The 24,148-nt window shown below is 39.6% G+C and overlaps 1 protein-coding gene across 8 annotated transcripts in view; it reads left to right on the plus strand.

The window, feature by feature from the left end:
- GPM6B (glycoprotein M6B) overlaps positions 1-24,148 on the plus strand; it is a 148,562-nt gene that overhangs the window by 116,819 nt on the left and 7,595 nt on the right. For all 8 annotated transcript variants that reach the window (XM_042460834.1, XM_042460838.1, XM_042460839.1 and 5 more), the window contains 3 exons: positions 11,594-11,780; positions 14,020-14,176; positions 21,721-21,892. In XM_042460834.1, the coding sequence (XP_042316768.1) occupies positions 11,594-11,780; positions 14,020-14,176; positions 21,721-21,892 (516 nt within the window). The remainder of the gene's footprint in view (positions 1-11,593; positions 11,781-14,019; positions 14,177-21,720; positions 21,893-24,148) is intronic.

Below are 24,148 nucleotides of genomic sequence, written 5' to 3' on the forward strand. Positions count from 1 at the left end.
AATAATAATAATAATAATAATAATAATAATAATAATAATAATAATAATAATGTAGACTGTCAAATAATAGGGATGAACTCTGAAATTACAGGGCCAGTGCTAATTGAATGTTAAGTCACTTTTAAGAAAACCAAACACAATACATACACACCCTTCAGTATTACACCTTGTGAAGTAATATGCTGGAAAATAATATTCTTTTGAAGATAAGTGAGCAGAAAATTTCCCCTTGTTATGTGACAGGATCTAGTATTATAAAGCAGGCTAACATTTTCTAGAAAAGCTACAGAAAGGCTTATTCATCTGATCTCTCCTAGATGGATGACATTGTATGACCTTCATCTCAAAAGAAATGAGAGATCAGAAGGTCTACTCTTGTTGGCTCATATGTGTTAGCACAGTAGGTGGAACATTTCTGGTGACACAGACTTCTTAAAGACTTAGATGCATGTCGATGTCAAACGTGGCATGAGCTTCTCCCATTTTAGAGGTCATGGTTCAAGCCTGCATCCCGCTCCCTCTCTCTTGTTGAAGCTCACATTGAAGCTCTTACTGACCTGAAACAAGCAATTTTTTAAATGCCAGCCTATTAATTAAGAACCATTTTGCAGCAGAGTTAATTTATCTGATTGAATTAAATGGTAAAGTGTATAGCTCAGTGTTTGTAGCTGTACGTCTTTAGGTTGGAAGGGTCCCAATATGATTACTTGAGAGTCTGTAAACAAACGTTTCTGTTACTGTGAGGTTTCTGTTACTCTTACCAAGACAGAATGAGAGTGATTTTAAGGGCTTTTATTCTTTTGCACTAGCATTGTACATACATGCTAAAGATTCATGCCTTGAATGCCTAATTGAATTTATGCTTCCTCACTTTTTTTGTATTGTCCACTATGGTTAGAAGCATCTGTTTTTCTGTGCAAAATCTCACAGTTTAATTGGCTTTGGGCATGTGGTGAAAAACCATGTCTACGTTGCCTTTACAACATGAATTCCGAGTCATCTTGAAGTTGCTCAGTGTACCATACATCATCCTAATTTAGGTACAAGAAACAGTCCTCATATATACACAGGCACACCCTGTTCATTTTTGTTATTATTTCTGGCAAACTTTCTCCAAAATATATCTCAAAACATTAGTGATCCCTGGATAATATTGCTAATGAGTACCTGCCCAGAGCAGTATGTCTACATTGTTGGGGACATCCATTCACTGTGTGATTTACTATTGCTTCTGAAAGAGTCCTTTGAATGGTTACTGCCTCAAACATACATCAGTTCTTGGGAATAGAAAAAGCAATAGAACTTAATGCTTAAATACAGAATTGGAGCACTGAGTTAGTAAATTTATTGAAGGCATCTGCTGGAATCCTGTTGGAACCTTCCATCTTCTTAAGTGGACTTGTGTCTGTGGGAATTAGAATTGTACAGTAGTGTACATCTGTTTCCAGTAGAGGGTTACTGTTACATTACTGTGTAGCAGAGCTAGCAAAGTATGCAACGCACATCAATTTGTATTGGGCACCCTTTCTGATGTTCCATTATATGTCTTCCCAGTTCACTAAAGGGGGTTCTTACGCTTCTGCTATGTAAACATATACATACAGTTATTTAATGTAGATATATGTAAAGTTATATAATGTAACAGGTGGGATAGGATTCCAGCTATAATTTGCAAGCGGTTGAGCAGAAGGATGCATATAAATGTTAGAACATCTCACCTTGAATTTCTGTGGTGGTGAGATTGGCAGCTGATTGCAGGCAGCTTCTACCAGAAGCATTCTTAAGAGAATAGCATTTGCACAGATATTCCTAACAGTTAATTTAGGGTCTTCTTGTTAAGAAATTACATTTTATACCTGGCAAGGGGCAGGTGTGCCTTAAAGAATGCATGGTGCTGTGTCTCATCTGATGCAGAGGATACATGATGAGTATAGCAAATATAATCTGGACACAGTGGTATCATAAGGGGATGGGGGTGTGTGGCCTGCATGGAGTTGCCCCAGAAGAGTGGTGACACCCAGTGGAGCCCTCCTCCCACTGCACCCCTCTTGGCTTTGTTGTGGTGATGAAGGCTTCACAAGGAGACTTCTGCAACTGCAGTGAAGGAGTTGGCCAAGTGCGCACTTTTGGCCACTGTCCCCCCACTTCAGGCCCCCCTGCACCGGTGACACCAGTGACACCACTGCGCTCGTGACACCACTGACTAGGCAGACCCTAAATGATTGGCTCCTGAAGCAATTGTACTGTCAATATGGAAATGTTGAAGAACATGCATTGGGACTGACAGGAAATGGCTTCCTTACGTGGAGCTTTAGACCATAGAATAGGCGATATCACAACATTTGAATATTTACTAGCAGTTTAACACTAATAGATAAATTATACAGCTTCTGTACAGTATAATTGGCTATGGATTCCTGCTGGTCTTGATATGTCTTATGATACATGTGTCCAGTTCTGGGCACCACAATTCAAAAAGGACATTGAGATACTGGAGTGTGTCCAAAGGAGGGCGACTAAAATAGTGATGGGTCTGGAAATCATGCCCTATGAGGAACGACTTAGGGAGCTGGGGCTGTTTAGCTTGGAGAAGAGAAGGTTAAGAGGTAATATGATAGCCCTGTTTAAATATTTGAAGGGATGTCATATAGAGGAGGGAACAAGCTTGTTTTTTGCTGCTCCAGAGAACAGGACCCAGAACAATGGATGCAAGCTCCAGGAAAAGAGATTCCACCTCAACATTAGGAGGAACTTCCCGACAGTAAGGGCTGTTTGACAGTGGAACCAACTCCCTCAGAGTGTAGTGGAGTCTCCTTCCCTGAAGGTCTTTAAGCAGAGGCTGGATGGCCATCTGTCAGGGATGCTTTGATTTAGATTTCCTGCATGGCAGGGGGTTGGACTGGATGGCCCTTGCGGTCTCTTCCAACTGTACGATTCTATGATACTAGGATAGTACCAGAGTCAGAATCATCCATATCATAGAATTTATTATTTCTCTGTATGGTTGTGAAAATTGGACAGTGAAAAATGTTTACAGGAAGAAAATCAGCTAATTTGAAATGTGGTACTGGAAGAAAGACATATTAAAGGACCAGAGGCAAGCCAAAATGATGAATCTGAGGCTATCATACTTCAGACATAATCATGAAAGGATGTTACTCGTTGGAAAAGATGACAGTGCTCGGTAAAGTGGAAGGGAATAGGAAAAGGGGAAGACCATAGTAATAATGGATTGAGTCAATAAAGCTGACTTGATAGCAAGTAATAACAAGGTGATTTTTCAACTTTTGATTTTCCAGATGCTTTGAACTCTAGCTCTCAGAAGCCCCAACTACCATGCTCATGGAATATGGGAGTTAAAGTTTAAAACATCTGGAGCATCAAATGTTGAAAAATCACTGCTGTAGCATGTACTTAATCCTGCTGTAGGTGGCATAGTAGTTTGAGCATTGGGCTATGACTCTGGAGACCAGGTTTTGAATCCCCGCACAACCATGGAAACCCTTGGGTACATCACACACTCTTAGCCTCAGAAAACCCCATGGTAGAGTCAAGGTCACCATAAGTTGGAAATGACTTGAAGGAACTCAACAACAGCAATAAATTATGGATTTGGTTTTGGTTTTGAAAGGTTTGTTCTAATTTTGGTATTTTTAATATAATGTTAATTGCAGTTACTGTGCAGGCTAGTTCTAAACAAGTTTATTTAGAAATATAACTGGTTTAAAATACCTTATTTATATGGTCATTTCAGTGTGGTAATACCTTTGCAAGGAGAATGCTATTATGTCTTTAGAACCTGCCAAGAGCATAATATAAGGATTCCCAGAGGCTGTTAACAGCAGCCTTGCCTGTTTAGAAATCTTTTTGGTATGCCAGTCAGCCAAAATGATTGTATGAATGGGTCCTTTTATGTAACTGCATTGAGAGAGTTGGGAAGACAAATCTGTACCTGATTTGTTTTCTAATCAGGTACTTGGACAATTTAGAAGGAATAGCCAAAGTATTTTTTAGAATTTATTCAAATCCAGAAATAATTAACCTAAAGCAATTCATTAGTTCAAACTAGAGCAGACCAGTTTAATCAATTGCTGAACAGTAAGTCAACACTTAGTAAATCCCATGGATTCAATTACTCTGTTCTAGAAAGGACTAGTAATTGGATTTAGGCTCTTGTGCATATTAGTAACTGTTGTGTAGGTTTGTGGAAGCATCCATTCTCTCATGTTTAGCACAATGATAGAAATCACATATACATCAGCATGGGCTGCTCTTCACAGTACTGGTCATCTTATATTGGTGGTACAGGATTGATGTAGGCCACTGGTCATTGGACATGGGTTCAGTTCCCATTACTTTGGTGTGTGAATTGCACAGGTAGTCTGAGGTTTTGCCAGTGTCATGTACACCAACCTCCCTTAATTTGTTTGTTTCTTTAATTTATATCCTGGTGCATTCTGAATATTGGACTGCATTCCTCCATCATCCCTAGCCAGCATGGCCAGTGTCAGGACATTGGCCTGGGTGGTTCTAGGAATGAGTAAGCAAAATATAGTTTGTGTAGATCCTGAAAAGTGATGGGTGGGAGACCAGGATAGGGAAAATGATGTACATTGTATTTTTCTGAAGACTTCTTGTTTTTGTCTTCCCTTTGTGTTCCCTTAAAATAAGTGTGTATGTTCACACACTTGCATTTTATAGCTGTCCCCCACCCCCACCCCCCACCCCCCGGAAAATAATCTCAGTCCTTGTTTTTAGCTGCCCTCCTTTTGTGAGTATGCTAAATCTGTAGCCAGGTTCATCATCAGCTCCGGGCAAATCATTGAGCCATTATTAACCTGCTTCCATGGTAACTGCTGTTCAGAAGCCTGAGGACAAAAAAATTGTGTTTATTCTGCTGAGCTGCACAAAAGGTTCTAGTGATGCTTTAGACAAAATGGCCATTGAATGCCAGTTGCACTGATGTGTGTATCTGTATAGCACAATGTTATATTTAAACTATTTCACTCTGGCATGCTAGCATAGCATTGGGCATGGCCTGAGTGTTTTCAACTTCTGTTTTAAAGATTTTCCACCACAGTCTTATGAAGGAAGCCATTTATTCTGTTTGTACTTTTGCTTTCTGGAAAAGCATTTTCTTTTTTCAAAAAATGGAGAGTGGGGGCCATGTTATAGGCAGCCTAAGTAGTTGCTGCCTCAGCTAGTAGCATGTATGTTAATGTTTTCTTCGGCTTTTCAGCCTGCTGTGATTTAGTTGTTTCTGCATCAGTGTAGTAATATTTTCAGGTTTCCAGCTGGAATCCTGTTGAGAACTGACAAGCTGGAAGTGATGGATCCACTGGCCAAAGTACATCAGAATGGAGATGAGGCTGGCTTGATGGGGTGAGCAAAGCTGTGCCTAAGCATCCCACTGGGAACATCACTGCTGTGCTGACGGGACTGGAGGGAATTGTTTTGTGTAAGGTGGTCTCTACTTTGTGGCTGTGTGCCTTGGCAGTGTTCTGGACATTATGCATTAGAATTAAACTAATAGATAACCACATTTTTTAAAAGCAAAGAAGATCACTTTATAGAGTACTCTATCACAAGTCAAAAAGAGAGTGAGTTAAAACTTAGAAACATAAATGTATCTGGATTTAATGGGGAATGGCTGTAGGGCATGCAGGGGGGACCCTTCACATACAGATACAGTCTCTAAATCTTTTGTTATGAACGGGATGCATCTTACTTGGATTTTCCTTATAACCATCTTATTAATATGTATATGTGAACTCAAGAATGTGTGGTGTTAAAGGTACAAGTGAGAACTTATTTTCGTGGTGGACAGGTGTGTCACCTAGTCCAATGTGTTAGTTGTTGGTGGGTGGCAAAAGCTAGATAAAAGGTAAAGGGGTATATACACTTTCCGAGTTAATATTAAATGCAGGGTGAAAGGCCTGGAGTATAGTGAAGCAGTGTGTGTGTGTGTGTGTGTGTGCAATTTTGTCAGTGCAGTTTTCTTTCTTGACATTGAGTGATGAGTAACCCTTCCCACCTCTAGCTTTCTCCTCATAATGATTTGGAATAAGCCAATATTCTTATTCAATAAGGAAATAACAGTTTGAGGCAGTTATTAAATGAGCTTCTCTCCATGGCCTCTAAATTGCTAGTACCTTCCCCACACAGTTCTAAAGTGCATTCCCCATTCCATCTCCCACTAGTCCAGCCCATCTCTTGGCTCCCTTTACATTGGGTACAATGTTCCACCAGAGCAAGGAAGGTCTCTTTTCCCCACACCTAACTCTTTTGTTATCATGGCAAGCCTAGGGTTGCCATAAGCCAGGACCTCCAAACAGGGACAAATGTAGGATAAATGTAGGACAACATCTTCAAATGTAGGACACGATTTTTATAAAAATGGAGGACACGCAAAAAAAATTGATGATTTTTAAAAAATGTTAATATAAATGCATGTTTCTGAGGCATGATCAAAATGGAGGGCATTTTGGCATTATTCCTAGACAAAAAAATAAAAATCAAGATGGGGGTGTATATATTTAAAAATAAAAATAATGAGGAAAAAAGCAATAATGAAAATTAATAAAATAAAAAACACGAAATAATAAAAATTAATAAAATAAAACCAAGAAATAAAAAAATTAATAAAATAAAACCAAGAAATAAAAATAATAATAAAATAAAAACAATAAAATTAAATAAAATAAAAGCCAAGAAATAAAAAAATCAATAAATAAAACCAAGAAATAATAAAAATCAAAAATAAAACACAGAATAATAGAAAATTAATAAAATAAAATAAGTATTTCATATTTTAAAAACAATTTAAAACCAAAAAAAAAAAGCAAGGCAACCACTGACTCAGCTTTCCTCCTCCTCCTCCTCCTCTCCTCCTCCTCCTCCCTCCTCTGCCCTATTCTGCCCTCAAAGAACCTTCCTCTGGCTCCTTCCTCCTCCTCCCACCTCCTGCTCCCCTCTCCTTCTGCTCCCCTCCTCCTCTCCTCCTCTCCTGTTTATTAGTTGGCGGGCTGGCGCGCGCGCGTCAACAAAAACTGGGCAGGCGCGCGCGCGGGGTGAGAAGCAAGGCGCGCGCGCGAAGGCAAGTGGGGCAGGCGCGCGCTGCCGCTGGCCCTTGCTGAGGCCTGGGCAGCGCGCGCCGAGGAGCCCGTCCCCTTTGGCCAGCTGGCCATTGGCTGGCTGGCCAAAGCAGGGGACGAGCTCCTGCTTGAGAGCCCCCTGCGCGCGCGGGCAGGAAAGCCCTGGCCTTGGCGCAGGAGGCGTGGTGGCGGCGGTGGTGGCGTGACTGCTGCTGAGGAGGAGGAGGAAGGCGGAGCTGGAGGAGGAGGTGGGTTGGCGCTGCCCACAGTCCCACCACTCCAGGAAGAGCAGGAGGAGGTGGGTTGGCGCCGTGGCCGGCCTCATTAGCGGCAGCAGCAATGGCCGGAGCGGACCCCCCAAACCGGAAACAAGGCATGGGTGGGGGCTCAAACTGGACCGTGACCGGGAGGGGCCCCCCGAAACCGTGAATGGCACGGGGGCCGCCGGGTTATGGCAACCCTAGGCAAGCCAAAAGTAGGGGGAACTGTAATTTTTCCAGTACTCCCAAAGGGAAGTTGGAGGCAACCTGGTGGGTGACTGGAGAAGAACTCAAGGGGTTGCAAAGCTTATCTTGTAACTGAAGGAAGAGTTATCATGAACTATCAGGTTTCATTAAAATGGTCTGCAAAATTGAGGAACTTGGCCTTTTAAATCCCTAAATGACCTCAGATTTGCTCCATCACTTGTTTTTTCCACTGCTTGCTTTGATGTTTCTATGTTCTAACATGTTACTGAATTAAATGATTCTGCCAAGAGTAAAAAAGACATTGAAGTCTTCCAGTAGGTATTTGAAACAGTTCAGTTTGCTGATTTGAAACACAAATATCTTTTCAAAATTACACTGGAACATCAGTGTCCAGTCCACACTTAATCAAAGCTGAATAACAACAGAATTGATTCAAATATTGAATTTGTGAAAGAAATACTGTGTGTGTGATACAACATTTTTAATACAGCACCCAAAAATGGTTAAAAAACAGCTACAATATTTTTAAAAGGATTTATAATTGCATGCCTGAGTAGTCTAATCCAAGTTATGAATAGTACAGCATTTATATACTCAGAATAATGCATTAACTTGTGCATACTTTGATTAAGAGTTGTCTTGAGAAGTTAAGTGGGTAGGTAATCTGGGGTTTGAAGCAATACCAGGCATCTTCTGTTGAACAAATGAACCACTGTGGGCATTTGGAGAGGTAGGGTAGAAGGAGGAAGGGAGCCTGAAAGTTTACACTCAAGTCCAAATCCAGCTCCTTTAAGATTTAGCCACCCCTTGTTGTTAAGCAAACTGCTCATAGCAGGGCACGTGGCACAGTTTGTACTTTTTCAGAAAGCACATAAGGAAAAAAAATGGAAATTGTTTTTATGCCAGAATTATGCTGCTTGTATGACATTGTGGCACACAGTGAAGACTGAAATTGAAGTGGTTTCTACCAAGCCACACTACTGACATCATTTAGAAAAGACTTTTTAGATTGTGAAAAGATTGAACTATCCCTCATAGTGTACATGCAAAAAAATCTGGACTAACAGAACAACAACATATGCAAAGAAGTTCAGAAGGACAGCAGTGTGTTGTAATGAAATGATAGTCCATTAAAAAAACATTTTGGATATTTTCTTTATAATTCCACAAGGCAGCTTGCAAGATTGCCAAACCCATAATGTTCACACTATAAGATTTTTCCATTTTAAATTATCTTTGTATGTCAGCAGTCTGGAGCTAATTTCCTTATTCACTGCTTTCCCGCAACCTTCCTTGTTTCATTTGGAGCTCTGTACTATTTCTCTGCATTAAGTTGCTTTGAAGGCTTGAAGGCATCCTCTTTGTTGGAGTAGATTTGCTTTGTAGAACTGAATGTAAAACCCTTCAGTGCTGACTTTTAAATAATCATCCTTTGGGATGTTTGTTAAAGTGGCTTGGCACAAGTACTAGTAGTTCGTTCCGAGCATAGAATGTTCTTTGCATAGGAGAAAGACTCTGTAAGCTGTAAGAGAAATTTTTAATGATTGGACACATTAACTGGCATTCTGTTAGTGACATAGGAGATTATCAGATGGGTAATGACAGGAGAAGGATGGGGGTGAAGCACGATGCTCCTGTCCTTATTGTGCGATTCTGGAAAGATTATCAGACGACATCATGATTATCCTGTGATTATCCCGTGAATGAAGAGGAATTGTCCTGTCATTTACCTCCATTTTTTAAATACCTGTAATGGGATAACCCATTAATACTGAAGTGAAAGGACAACTCTTCTTCATTGACAGATTTGTGCGAACATGCAATAAGGCCAGGAGCACAGCATTCCCTTCCTTCTCCTGTCATTACCCCCCCCCCCCAGCTTTATCATCTCCATACACATACAGGGTGAATTCACTGTAGCACAATGGATGTTATCTTGCTGACAGTAGCAGAAGCTGAGTTGTGCATACAGCAATGTTAATGCATTCTGGTAGTAGATTGTGCATTGCACAATGGCATCTAGCATTGATATGTTACACAATGTTGCTATCCTGCATGGAGGTGCTGGCACAGGGCATCGCCATATGCAGATATTTACACTACATTGAGAGGATATTGGATTGGTTCTTTTCCCAACGCAACTAATAGACATTATTCTCGAAGAGAATTGTGTGTGTGTTTACGTGGCACTTTTTCAGTGTTAAAAATTCACCACATGCATTATATGAATAATTATTATGTGCCCTGGCATAATTTCCCCCAGGTAGCTGAATGGGACCTGGGATTTCCAAAGGCAGATGGCCAAGGATATCTTGCCTAAGGCCACTTAGCAATTTCATGGTTCTGATTAGATTCTAACAGAGTTTTTTTTCCCTTGCTCTCCTACTTGGTTATTGCATGCAAAAATGTCTCAAAAAAGAACAGTATGGCGTACTGAGTGGATTTAGAAGGTTTTATTTTTATCATCTCTCTTAACATTAATTAACTATCTCATGGGGGAGGCAAACTATCAGCTTGTTTCATCTCTGAATCTCTTGCTGCATGGATTTTTATTTTATTTATTTAGCCTTTGCAGAGAGCTCTCCTGCTTGTCCGTATAAAATTATTACAGGTTGCCTCCTGTCTGCTACAGTCTTTTGCATTCTCTTCTGTTCTGGAGGTTTCCACAATCTTTAGGAGCAGCTTTTGAAAGTAGGAGTAGAGATCTTGTGAGTTGGGGCATCACTAGTGGCATCACCAAGCCTGGTGTCACCAAGTGTGGTAACTCATGGTTTGACACACACCCATTGACTTCCTCCCATATCACACTGTATAGAATCCTTAGTAATCTTTTTTGTACTAATGTTGCTCATAAATCATAATTCCCATGTATCACTGAATGTAATGGTAATAGTTGTCACGTAAACAACATTAAAAATGTACCTTTAATTTGCAGTATCATACACACAACCTGAACATCTTTACATGTACATAGTTCCATGTGTTACAGTGAAAATTTAATGTGATGCTTTTAAAGAAAATATTAAAATAATTAAAAAATAAAAATTTTAATGTTTTTTTTTTTAAAAAAAAATGAGCCATCCCCACTCATTCCATCTCTTCTGTGTTTTAAAGGGACATAGGCAAATGCTACAGCTCATCTCTGCCAAAAAGTAGATTTTAGGGAGCAGTGGTGTCACACACACCCCTTTTAGGGTGTCACCTGGTGCGGTCTAGACTCCCTACACCCTCCTAGTGACACCCCTGGGTTGGGGAACTGGCCAGATTTGTACAAGCAGGATACTCCTCACTCTTGTGATTTAAGATAACAGATATGAAGTCTAAGAGACAACGGCTAGACTAGGAACTGCAATCTCTTACCTGTAAACTAATGGTTTCCACACTGTGGTGCATGGAATACTGATGATCCAAGAGAATGCTGCAAATGGTCCATGGGGACTGTGTGCATCAGCCAATGATGCTCTGATCTACAGGGGAAAGTGAAATGGATGAGCCAGTTACAGAGAGCAAGCAAGGAGGGAAAAGGTCACAGTGGTCACTTTGGTTGCTTAAAGAGATCAGGTATTAAATGCCAGCTAAAATCAGCATCACTGAAATACTTAGTGATAAAGCCAGAGCAGCTGGGTCCTGGCCTGCATGGCAAATGCTGTCTTCCTCCACAATGGTAGGCCTACTGAAGCTAAATTTACTGTGATGAGTGTAATATATTTGTGAGTAAGCATCATGAATTACAAGAAATAGCTGTAGTTTTAATACTCCTGTTTGACAGTTAGCCATCGGCTCTGCTGAAAATGTTTGCAATTGCTCACTTACGTAGTCTACAAATGCTTTTGATGATAATGTAGTAGTCCATGTAAAGGAAAAGCTTGGGAACTGTGCTTTGAACACATCCTTTTTGCTGTTTTATCTTGAGGATCTTCCCTTTTACTAGTTTTCCCATCTTTAAATCAAGCAATGTTGTCCTTGTAATTTGCTCGTCTCTTTAAATAATGTTGCCTTTCATTCACAGCCCTTCCTTTCTTTTCTGCTTAGGTTGCTTTGAATGTTGCATTAAGTGCCTGGGAGGAGTTCCATATGCTTCCCTTGTGGCGACGATTCTCTGCTTCTCTGGGGTGGCTTTGTTCTGCGGCTGCGGTCATGTGGCTCTCGCTGGGACCATATCTATCCTTGAACAGAGTTTCTCCACAAACGTCACTGACCATGCTTTGTTATCTGAAGTGTGAGTATGAAACCAGTTCTCTTATTTTGTACCACAGTTGCGGTGAACCAAATCACCATGCTCCAAAGCTAAGGAGTATCCAGAAGAAAAGAAATTCTACACATAAGGAGGCAGGCATAGTTTGGTAAATAAAATAAAACAAAACTGAAGGTGAACCCATCTCAACCAAAATGAGTTTAGAAATTTCTGGGAAGCGATTAGTGGCATTGATGGAGAGGGTTGGGTATATCCTTTGTACATCTCTTTCAAGGGTCTGCATCTATTAGGGATTCAACATATACTGTCCCTTGAAATGTCTTATCTAATTTGACAGAAAAAAGAAAACCAAGACTTGCAATAAATCAAAAGAAAGTATACTTATTCAGCTCCATAGCAACTGAAGGCAAAAAGTATCTGTTGCCTAGAGATTGCAGGCCACTAAAAATATCCTGGAGAATTATGCAGGAAGATATACGGCTGAATCTAAAGATAAAATAATAAATATTTATCATTAACCACTTGCAGTTGGCACAGTCATTAAATTTCTGCATCCCTAAATGACTGGAAGTTAATAAATATTATATAACCTTAAACTTGTTCTTCTGTCTTTGAATCTAATTGCTATTCCCAACTAAAGTCCATTTAATCAATGGATTTTATACAATGTACCATTCACCAGTTGAGTCAGTAGGTCTACTTTTATTGGGATTTGCAGCTGGATCTAGACAGTCCTGCCCTTCCTTGAAACAGAAGGACCACTGACTTTTTTCAATCATCCTGTTCTATTTTTCCAGCCTAAACCATTCCTTCAGCAATTTTTCTCATGCAATTTGTGTTCAGAATGTTCCATATTCTTTCCAACAGCCTTCTTAAACTGTAATGTCTAAAACTGAAGTTTTCCACCCCGACATGTTTATATCCTTCTAAAAGGTACAAATAAATATATTTGGCACATTGAGACTTGACTTAGAACAATAAGATTTTGTGTGGAAAAAGTAAATGAAACACATTTTAAAGGAAACAAACAAACAAAACTCCTGGCACCTCAAAAACTGGCATGTTATAAGCTGTTATGAGTTGCAGCCCACTCCATCAGATGTAACCCATTTTAAAGGGTTGTTTTGAGGATGATGTGAGATTTGTGGTGGGAACTGAGCCCCATAAAATAAAATGGGCAACTGTGATCCTCCAGATGTAGTTAGGCTATGAGTCCCATCAGCCTTAGATGACATAGATGAAACTGTGTTGTGAGTGTAAATGGATGCATCTACAGAGAGCCTGCAAGGACTCCTGGAGGTCTCTGCATGGGCCTGTTGCAGCACATCCAGCTCTCATTCCTTTGTTCTTCAACAACATGGAAATAGCATTGCTAACAATGTGAGTTTTGGAGTTTAGTATTAGGAAGTATAGCTATGGAGATATATCTCTGTTACATGTAAATCTCCCAATGATCAGTTTACACTATTTTGATGTGAAAGAGCAAATGCTAGCATTTGTTGAAGCCTAGGATACTGTAGAACAAGTGGGGGGGGGTCCCCCCTGCCAACCAAACAGTTCAATTTCAAAGTAGTTTTTGAAGCATACATTCCAGTGTTGGGCAGGGCCAAAGGCAAAAAGATGATTTTAAAAACCCCACAAACCAGCATTCCATAGCTTAAAGCTCTTCTATAGTACCAGACATTTTAACTTTTGAAAATGAGGGAGAAGTTGGGATATCCTAGAGGAGAAAGTATCACCATTTGGTGAAGCACAGAGGGCACTCCATAGTCTGAGGCTATCCTGTTCAGTAGAAAATATATATGACAGTTCAGAGCTCCATGTAAAGGTGCACAAATCCTGTTGTTCAGCCCAATTATGACATTGATCCCTGCCTACACAACTCATTAGAGAGGAGCGATTTTGCCTAGTCTAAATAAGGCACCCTGTCTCCAGCAAACATCCCAATAGCATTATTTCCTGGAAAGTGTGTAATGTTCACATTAGGCCAGTCAAGCCATATTAGAATTTTCACACCCACAAATGCAATGCAAAACAGGATTTAAAAAAACCTAAAGTATACAACCAAAACAAGATCATAGTCCAAGGCCTGTTGGTTCATTGATAAAACTATGTCTTTTGAATATATTGCCCTCATATCTGTTTCCTATCCTTGTATCTATTTCACCATTAGAATGCTTACCTCTTGCATCCACCTCTATCAATAGGAAAGGGACTGTTTATTAACATGGCAAAGTTTGATTTCCTTTGATTTCCTTCTCAGAATAAAACTAATGCAGTATGTGATCTACGGAATTGCATCATTCTTTTTCTTGTATGGAATCATTCTGTTGGCTGAGGGTTTTTATACAACAAGTGCTGTGAAGGAACTGCATGGTGAATTCAAGACAACTATCTGTGGGCGCTGCATCAGTGGAATGGTAAGTATGGTACAGTAACATGATTAACATTTGCTCTTGTTAATGCTTGTAAATATCTTATATGTCTAAGTGTTTGTCAGATAGCAAATTTAGAAGGCAATACACCACTTTTCCACTCTGAGATAACATTCTGCAGTAATTGGGATCTTTTTTCTGGTAACTTGGTCCCAGCAGCTATCATCCTGCCTTCTGTTTTAGCATACCCAAACAATGGCATTGCTAGATGTATCAGAAATAGAAGGCCCACTGCTGATGCCTCATAAGCAGTACAGTTGGCCCTCCATATTTGCAGCTTTGACTTTTGTGGATTTGGTTATTCACAAATTTGATTAATATGTTATCTCTAGAAATCTTTAGGTCCTCCAGTGTGACTATGTGTCAACCTCCACCTGATGTCATCCTGGAGGACCTAGAGATTCCTAGAGAGAGCACTTCTCTAGGCATTTGTAGGTCCTCCAGTGCAATTCTGTCATCAACATCTGGTAGATGTTGACCATAGAGTTGTGCTGGAGGACCTAGAGTTGCCTAGAGAAGTGTTCTCTCAAATAAAAAAATAGTATTTTTTTTATTTTCAGTTTTTCTACTTTCACAGGGGTCCTGCACCCCTAACCCTAACAAATGTGAAGGGCCCACTGTGGCTGGTTTGTGTATGGATTCTTTGATAAAGTAAAGAACTGAATTTAAGGAATGCCAATAAATCTTATCAAGGAGAAAGTAGAAACATTTGTTATGCTCCTGGATTGCAGTGTCATCCACAGTAAAACTCCCTAAGTCATGTGTAAATAGGCTTAATTACATTAATGTGAATATATTGGTATGTACTAGCCATTATCTATTATTCATGCACAGTAATATTTCTACACTTAGAATGAGAACTGTGCAACTCACATGATGATCAATTAATACTTCCTAACAAACATTTACAACTGCTGTCAGTCGTTGTATATCTTGTCAAAGATAAGGCAGTTTTTCAACAAAGGGAACCAAGTTCTAGAAGGCAAGCTTTTTCTGTGGTTGGCTGAGACCTCTCCCTTGAAGTTTACTGTGTAACATAGAGCAGGAACTTCTCAGCATAATTACATTGTAACATGCTGGCAAATGTTTCTACTTTCTCCTTGATCCCAAATTTTGCAGCTTGATCCTGTGCTCTCCCATTTTGTTCTCCCCTCCCCCACCGGCATTCTGCACATTTTTCATGCTGCTCTAAGCACCACAATCTGCTCCAGGGATGCACCATCTGCCATAGCTCTGTTTTTGTCCTCTTTCCCTTTGATACCTCATTCCATAAACCCTGGATGCTCTTCTTGCTCTCCTGAGGATCTTTCCTTGACATCTGATTGGAAGAGGTAAAGTGTTAGTCTCCATGGTGAAATAACAAAATGGGTCTTTTCTGCTCACATTAGCTCATCTTTGCATCAACCTTGTGCCTATTCAGTCTAAGGCAAAGGAGCAAGTGACCAACTCCAATTTCTCTTTCTGTCTCATCTACTTTCATCCAGGAAAAGGAGAAAGTGGTAACAATAGAAGTCAGGAATGGCAAGCTGAATTGCTACAGCAACATGCTTCTCAAATGCCTGGGTGAGGGCTGATAGACTGGTACTCCATCATTTTAAATTTTGGGATGTGGTGGTGTCAAAATAGAAGGACATCTTCAAATTCCTGTAAAATCTTTGAAAGCCCAAACTAAACACAAAGGAGTTCACAAGCACTAGACCTAGAGCATCTCCTTGCCCTTGGAAAGTGTCATTTCAGAAAGAAAGAAATTGCTACAAATTACAGTGGGGCCTTGGTATCCATTGGGGTTTGGTTTCAGGATTCCCTGTGGATACCAAAATCTGTATATAAGTCCCATTATATACTGTGGCATAGTAAAATGGTGTTTCTTAATTAAAATGACAAAACCATTGTATATATATTCCCAAATCATGGATGGTTGAATTTGTGGATAAAGGATCCATGCATAGGGAGGACTAACTCGTTCTTACTGTATCAAGATAAAAGATGCTGACCATGAAAGCCTTTGATTTCACTTTGTATGAATTGTTAAGGAAAACTGGTGTGATACAGTCAGCCTTACTATCATGTATTCTACGAAAGATATCATAACATAAAAGGTAAAAGAAGAAAAAAAGAGACTAAAAAAATCCAATTAATCATTTAAATTCAATTTGTGGAACTGTCAGCATGCTGACTGCGTAGCTATACACCAGTTTCTGACCTAAGCTTTCCCTTACCTGTTTCTTATTTAAAAATTAACACAGAGAGAGGTTTAAAAATGGTTCCAACAGATGTTTCCCCTTGTTTTTGTATTTACATGCATGTGTGAATTATTAAATAAAAACAGAAGCGAAAGAAGGTTTAAACTATTCCCCATCTGCACTGGTCTCAATCTGGATCTGGGCCACATACTCTAAAGTTAGAAGGCAAGGAGCTGCATGTTCCATTTTGTAGCATATGGTTTAACTTTGCAACATTTTCATGTTAGCATTTAATGGAGTTGATAGAATAACCAAATCCTGCTGAGCCATTCCACCTTCTAGGGTTTACATTTTGCTTTTTAAAACAATAATTATGCTAATTTTGATGATTTATGTTATTCATTTAATGTTGTTAACAACTGAAATCTAGTAGTGATTGCTGTAATCAAGGTAGAAGGGTAACTGCCATTTTTTTGAAAATTTGATTGCTCTTTTGCAATGCCACCCTATACCTAAGCAAAACCTTGTTTGGAAATCCAACATTTGCCATTTCCTTTGTGGAAAATTTTGTGTGTTTTCCATTGTGTCAAATGCTACTGTGAAACAGTTTTGTAACAGTTTTCGGTATAATTTAATACTGTGAAGAACTACAGTCATTTAACAAACAGAAAATGCCAGTGTTATTAGATTCTTTCAGCATATTTGTTCCACTGAATTATGTTTTTCCCCCTTTTCAGACAACCATATGAGGTATTATGAAATACCATTCAGAGAGCTGTTATTTTTAGTCCTCAAAAAAGATAGTTCTTCAAATGCTTTCTTAAAAATCTTAACTAGCAATGGGTTGAACAGAGATAATGGTTTCCTTGCACACTACACACATTTCAACACAATCTAACCTCCATCTACATGAGGACACGTTTGACCAGCTTATCACATCCCTCTCCCCGTTTTCCACACTACATTCCAATACTTATTCATATGGTCATCTACTCTCCTTGGCTTTAGGCAACATCCTCCCTCCTCCTTTTCCCCCCAATGACCATAGTCAAATCTGAGCTTGCTGTCTCATCTTCCTATCCACAGGTTTTTGAATGTCAATTAACATTCTCACATTCAAATGGTTTATATAGGTCTATCTCTGGATTCTCCATTCCAAACATGTATCTGAGGAAATAGGCTCAAGTCAATGAAAGCTCAGGCTACCAACTTCTTTCTTATAGACGCAAAAGTGCTACAAGATTCCTTTGCATACTGATTTTCCAGATTCACATGGCTATCTCTTGGAAATTTTATCTTAATCTGAACTGTATATGGGGTGTTATTCTTTTGGGAAAGTCAGCATCCAAAATCCTGTTATAGTTGCTGTGCTATCTAGTGACTCCTATCATGACCCCACCCCATTCCCAGGCAGCAGCAGTTGCAATCAATGGAGGTCTGTTTCCCTGTTGTTTGCGAAGCAATGATAGTCCCATCCCACCCCGTAAGCAATCTCTGGTATGACAGACAGAAGGAGGGTCCCTGTTGCAATTCCCCCTGACACCATAGATAACTCATGTGAGGGGAGGTGGCACCATCAGCCAACTGTTTTACGAGTGACAGGGCAACAGATCCCTGTTGATTGCAGCAGTTGCTGCCTAGTAAGTGGTGATTAGGAGACTTTCACAGTCTGTATGTATGCCCTAACCTAGGGACTATGTAAGGATCATGAACACAAAACAGTCAAGCATGCGTAACTTTAGGTTACACATCCCTAACTGCTCAACAGGATACCAGCCATTGTCTGTCAAATCTAAGCAGAACATCAGCTAGATAAAGTCTCAAAACATTGTGTCATGGTCAAGCTAACAAAGCCATGACAGCCATGATCCTTACCTTTGTCATCCCAGTTTCCAGAGTCTAGATTCTGGGGAGGAAGGATGGGAATTCTATCATGGCTGGTTAACTTGAACATGACCCAATATTTCATGATTTCTGATCAATCTGTTTCCATCAGTACAGTATGTGGAAGTTGCTAAGGTGGTCATTCATACTAATCAAAATAATTGCTTATAATCAGGGTAATAGGAGATAAAATAGATGAAATTTTTTATTCTTATTTGTCCTATATTTCTGTTCTTGGATTGATTTGAATACTATCAGTTTAGCAGCAAACTCTCCAGTGACAACCATACTAGCTTTTATATGAAAATATGTGCATTTTTATTCCTTTTTTAAAAAATGCAGTCCAGATTGCATTTTCTGTGCAGATAAAGGATAGTTTAATTGGTTTTGTTAATATAATGTCCCCTTCAGACACTTATCTAAATTTCCTCATATTCTCAGATACACATACATATGCAGTGTTTTTAATCTTGACAGGAGCATGTATTAGAAACTTTGTCCTACTTTATCACACACAAAACAGATCTGTTTCTCTAGGGAGTTTATATATAGCTCCAGAAAGAATTTAGTTGGAGTAACTGGGCTGAAAGAGTGAGGCCATGGAGCTAGGATTCAAGAGTTGGCAAATAACGGGTCATTTGATTTCTGGGAGGCAGGAGATCTTTGGCTGTGAATTCTAAACACCCAGGATTCCATGGAACAGAATCATGGCAATTAAAGTGGAATCATGTGCACCCAAAATAGTGAGTACACATAAGAAAACACAATAAATTGCACAGGTAAAGTTTACAATAGGAAATCAGGTTAAAGAGTAAGAGGAGGCTAAGATCTGTAAGCAAGCAATGTCTAGAAAAGGCATAAGGTTTAAAATGATGCCTTTCCAGCAATCTCAGTGGACCTTAAGCACATTCAGGAAGGGAAAGCCTTGACAAAGACTTCAAGGTAGACCTAGATTTTGACAGCAGCATGAACTGCTGCCACACTGTAGAAATAAAGCAGTTTGACACCACTTCAACTGCCATGGATCAATGCTACAGAATTCTCAAGATTTGGTTTTGTAAGATATACAGTCTTTCCTGTCAGAGGTCTGGTACCCCATCAAACTACAAATATTGTAATTCCATAGCATTAAGCTATAAAAGTTAAAGTAGTGTCAAACTAATTTATTTCTGCAGTGGGGATGCAGCCCCAGCCAATAAAAATTGGGGAAAGGGTTAATGAGACTCTCTGTAAAAACTGTGATTTCAGTGTTCAGCAGTCTCAGATGTAAGGGATGAGGAAAATGTTTCAAGTACTGAAGCCCAGAGTTTTAAGAGTGTTTTAGACCCAAAAGGAAAGGTTTAGACTTGAAATGATTTGTTGGTTAAATATATTCATGCCGAATGCTTGATTGATTCTCATCAAGTACGTTCTAATCAGGAGACTCTTTATTTTAACTAGTGGTTAATTAGTTATATTGCTGAATCTTGTCCAATTTAATCGTCATGGTCTTTTTTGCATGATTTTGTTAATGCTACCAGCTTACTACCATACATGAGCCAAACATACGCTGCACATAATACTGGGGTTGAAAGTTTCTCCAATGAAAAAATCTTCTAAAAGGGCCCTTCCACAGTGTATGATGATAGTTCTATGATCCCACTTTCAGTGTGATGATTCCATTGTATGGAATTCTGGGTTTTGCAGTTTGGAGAAGGGCATTTAGACTCCACAGCCAGAGACCTCTGGTGCTTCATCAAACTACATATCCCAGGTCTCCATAGGATGCAGCCATGTCATCTAAAGTGGAATCACTATGCTATAACTGCATAATGTGAAAAGATCCCAGGTGTCAACAAAAGTTAACTACTGAAGTTGTTTGACATGGAAGGGAAGTTGTCAAACCATTATCACATTCTTCAGCATTAATCCTCTCCCCGTAATGGTTTTAATCTGAATTGCCTCCCTCCCCAAATGGATGTCATTTCTAAAAGCAGATGCATGCATTGAGAAGATGTGATTTGGCAGCCCTCATACCTGCTTAACCTGGATGAATTCTTTCAAACATATCTGGTTACAAAATGTTTCTTAAGGAATTTAAAATATATTTTGCTTCTCTTTGGTCCTTGAAGTGACCACAGCAGTGCAATGGTACCATTTAATAGTTGGACTTCATTACTGTTGTGTGCTTTCATGTTGTTTTCAATTTATGGTATCCCTAAGGCAAACCTATCATGGGTTTTCTTGGCAAGATTTGTTGGGGGGGGGGCTGTCTTTGCCTTCTTCCAAGGCTGAGAGAATGTGACTTGTCCAGGGTAACCCAGTAGATTCCCCATGGCCAAGCAAGGATTCAGACCCTGGTCTCCGGAGTTGTAGTTCAATGCTCAAACACTATGCCATGCTGGCTCTCACAATATTTGGAATACCTAGTGCTTTCTCTCCCAAATGTAGGCAACTTACTTAGCTGTCATATACTGAGGGCAGACCAATTGTGTTGTCTTCACTGTGTGGTGGTGCCTCTCCAGTGTTTCAATCAAGAATTTTTCTTAGTCTTTCTGGAAGGTGCTGGGAATTAAACCTGGGAGCATGCACATGTGCTTTACCACTGAACTGTGGCCCTTTCCCTCAGTGGTCACATATGGCTTTGATACTAGGTTTTTCATGAAGTTATCTAAAATGTTGCCTTTCAAAGATTACTGTATTGGAGATATGAGAATACACACATACACACACTTCTCCCACAAAATATTTTATCGAATTAATTTTTTAAAAAACTAATATAGTGCAAATTAGTTTGTTTGGTATAGGAATATTATTTTTAGATTTCCATTCTGCTTTAGTCTCTCTTACAAGCTGCCTTGGATCCTACAAAAGGAAAAAGAATGGATAGGTAGGAGGAAAAATAAAAGCCACCTTTGATCTCTATCTTAAGATTCTGCTCTTTCTGGATCTAAGTTTTTTTGTGCTCTGTTTTCCTGGCATCCTGGTTCAGTAGTTTTCAAACTGTAAGCCAGACTTAAAATCTCGCAATTTAAAATCTCTCATACCTTTTACAACCATTAACTGAACATGACACACACACACACACACACACCCGCAAACCGCCTACCTTTCCAGACAGGCAACACTCCATCCAAAAGGCTTCTGAGGCACTCTAGGTCAGGGCACTGATAAATGACTATGCAGCACTCTCCTGGGCTTGAGGTAAGCCGTTGTGTCTGCCTTTTTGTAACATACCGCATGGCTAGGAGAGCACTGCAGACATAACCTCCCAGCCCCGCAATTGGCATGACCTCGGAAACCCTTCAGTTAGAGTACTGTCTGAAAAGGTAGAGGGGTAAGTCCTGATTGCTCATATCCTACTTAATTTTTTAACATGATAGAATTGCTTGTGTGTTTACTGACAAATGTGATAACACATAATTACACCCTGAAGGTTGCAAAATCTGAGCTCTGTGAAATGTGTCTGTCTCCTCTTCACAGTTTGTTTTCCTCACCTATGTACTTGGGGTGGCCTGGCTGGGCGTCTTTGGCTTCTCTGCTGTGCCAGTGTTTATGTTCTATAACATATGGTCAACTTGTGAAGTCATCAGATCGCTCCCAGCAAATATGACAGCTTCAGCCGACCAGATCTGTGTGGATATCAGGCAATACGGTACTTATTTTAATCCTGATTAAATGTTTTATCTTCTTTCCTTGACCCATCTTCAAGAGGGTTGTCTTAGCTTATGAGATGAACTGAACAGCAACCAAGTGTGGAGTCTATGAACATGTCATTACTTTTTCAATTAATGCAGATTACACTGACCCCTTTCCAAATGCATCCAGTTTAACTGTATTTGGCAAGTCATTTATCTAAAGTGATTTTGCAGCTGTTATCCGCATTACAATATCAGGCTTAATAATAAAACAATCAGCAATATAAACTGCTTAGGCAAGCCTGACCCCATCGTCAAATACTTAAAAATAAATGAATCTCAGGCTAGTGTTGTAAATGGAAACATTTGACTAGATCTCTGAATGTTCTTACTATGTCTACAGTGCAAAGTATATGTAGTTTTACAAATCATTTCCTTTTAGCTTTTGATTTTGGAATATATATACTTGCTATGTGGACAGTAAATTACAGCTAAAACTTTAGTGGGAAGGAGTCTAGATTTTTTTTTTCTTACACCAAAAATAAATTCAGTATTACATATATTATGCAGATCCCTGTATGACTAATTATATTATTATATATAGCTATTTCTGCTTTGTGGGGGAGTGGGGAGGACAGGAACTGAAATTAGGTGAAGGGGGGCCATGATCACATCAAAGGCAGGTGACCATTAGATGCAAGGATGGAAAACTGAGCCCCAAATCAAATCTGTTGACCCTTTGAAGTCATATCCAGACTCCAGTTGATTCGTGAGTTTCTACAATACTTCACTAAGCTTTTCTCTGTCTTTGAAATTGTGATGGCTAAACCTGTAATTTTCTATTTGGATGGAGATTTTCAATTGTTAGCAGCAACCATTTGTGTGTTGTTTTAAAAGAGTTCATGTTTGAAAGTAGATGAGTTCCTGGATGTAAGTAACTCCATGACTGTTTTTTCAGATCAGATCAATTTTCAGAAAGAAAACATTTGAAAAATGCCTGTGTTTTGGACAAATGCAAGTGCAGTCAGTGCCAGTTTAGCTGTACAAAGGTGGAAGCACGTGTCCCTGTGAGTGGGATATAAGCAAGGTGACAATGAAGAGGCCTGTACATAAAAGGGGCTATAGAAATGATGGGATGTTCAAGAAAATTCTGCAGGGTGGAGTGCTCCTGTTCCAGTCAGCTAGGCATGTCTTCTTCCAGGATACTCCAGTAAATTATGACAAAGCAGTAGCTTTTCCACACAGAGAAGTATAAGTACAGTGGTGCCTCGGGTTACGAAATTAATTCGTTCCGCGGCCGCTTTCGTAACCCGAAAAGCCTTCGTAAGCCGAATTGCCATAGGCGCTAATGGGGAAAAGCCGCGATTCCGTGCGAAAAAGCCGAAAAAAAGCACCAAAAGTTTTTTCGTATCCCGAAAAAACATTCGTAACCCGGAACAATGATTCCCTATGGGATTTTTTCGTATCCCGAAAATTTCGTAACCTGGGTATTTCGTATCCCGAGGTACCACTGTACTCTAATGTCATGGAGCTTTCTTTAAATTGGTATATTTCACAGTAGAGTCCAATTAAGGCAGACAGCAAAAACCAGCACAGACCAGGCTCAGCCACATTAAGAGCAACATTTATCTAGGTTGAGAATAAGGGAATAATATTCTGCTATTTGGAGGAGGCTTTTTTTTAAGGGGAGGCAACTAAAAAGTTAAATTTATCTCAGTCAGATCTACAGTAGCAATATCATTTAGTAGCTAAGGTTAGATTTGTACTGGTTGTGCATTTTATGATTCTTAAGCTTCAATTAAATCAATGAAAAGAGGATAATTGTGTGTGCATGTGTGTTTAGAAGAGGGAACAAGCATCTGGCTTCCCAGAAGTGATGGAATTCATTAATAAAGCAGTGAACCTCTAATAAGTGGAACATGTCAGAATAAGCATTGGATTATTTACATGCCACAAAGTACAGTTGTATAGTATGGACTATAGAATATCAGGGAGTGGAGCAAAGGGAGGGACAAAAAAGTTGTTCGGTTAAGATGCAGTTATATGAGGATTTAGCCAGCTGGGATAAGGTTGGTAGCCTAGAGAACTAAAAGTTTAGTAAAAGGTTTTTGAATAATAAAAATGGGCCCAAAAGAACTGGGAAGTAGAACTAGCCTGCACATATTTGGAAGGTGATGTTGCATTGGGGCCCTGCTTGGGATTTGGACTTGATTCATTCATTATCTGTTGTAACCCAGGATCAAAACTAAGATTTGGAAATCAAGATTACCTGA

This window comes from Sceloporus undulatus, chromosome 3, assembly GCF_019175285.1.
Source record: "Sceloporus undulatus isolate JIND9_A2432 ecotype Alabama chromosome 3, SceUnd_v1.1, whole genome shotgun sequence".
In the NCBI taxonomy this organism is placed as follows: Eukaryota; Metazoa; Chordata; class Lepidosauria; order Squamata; family Phrynosomatidae; genus Sceloporus; species Sceloporus undulatus.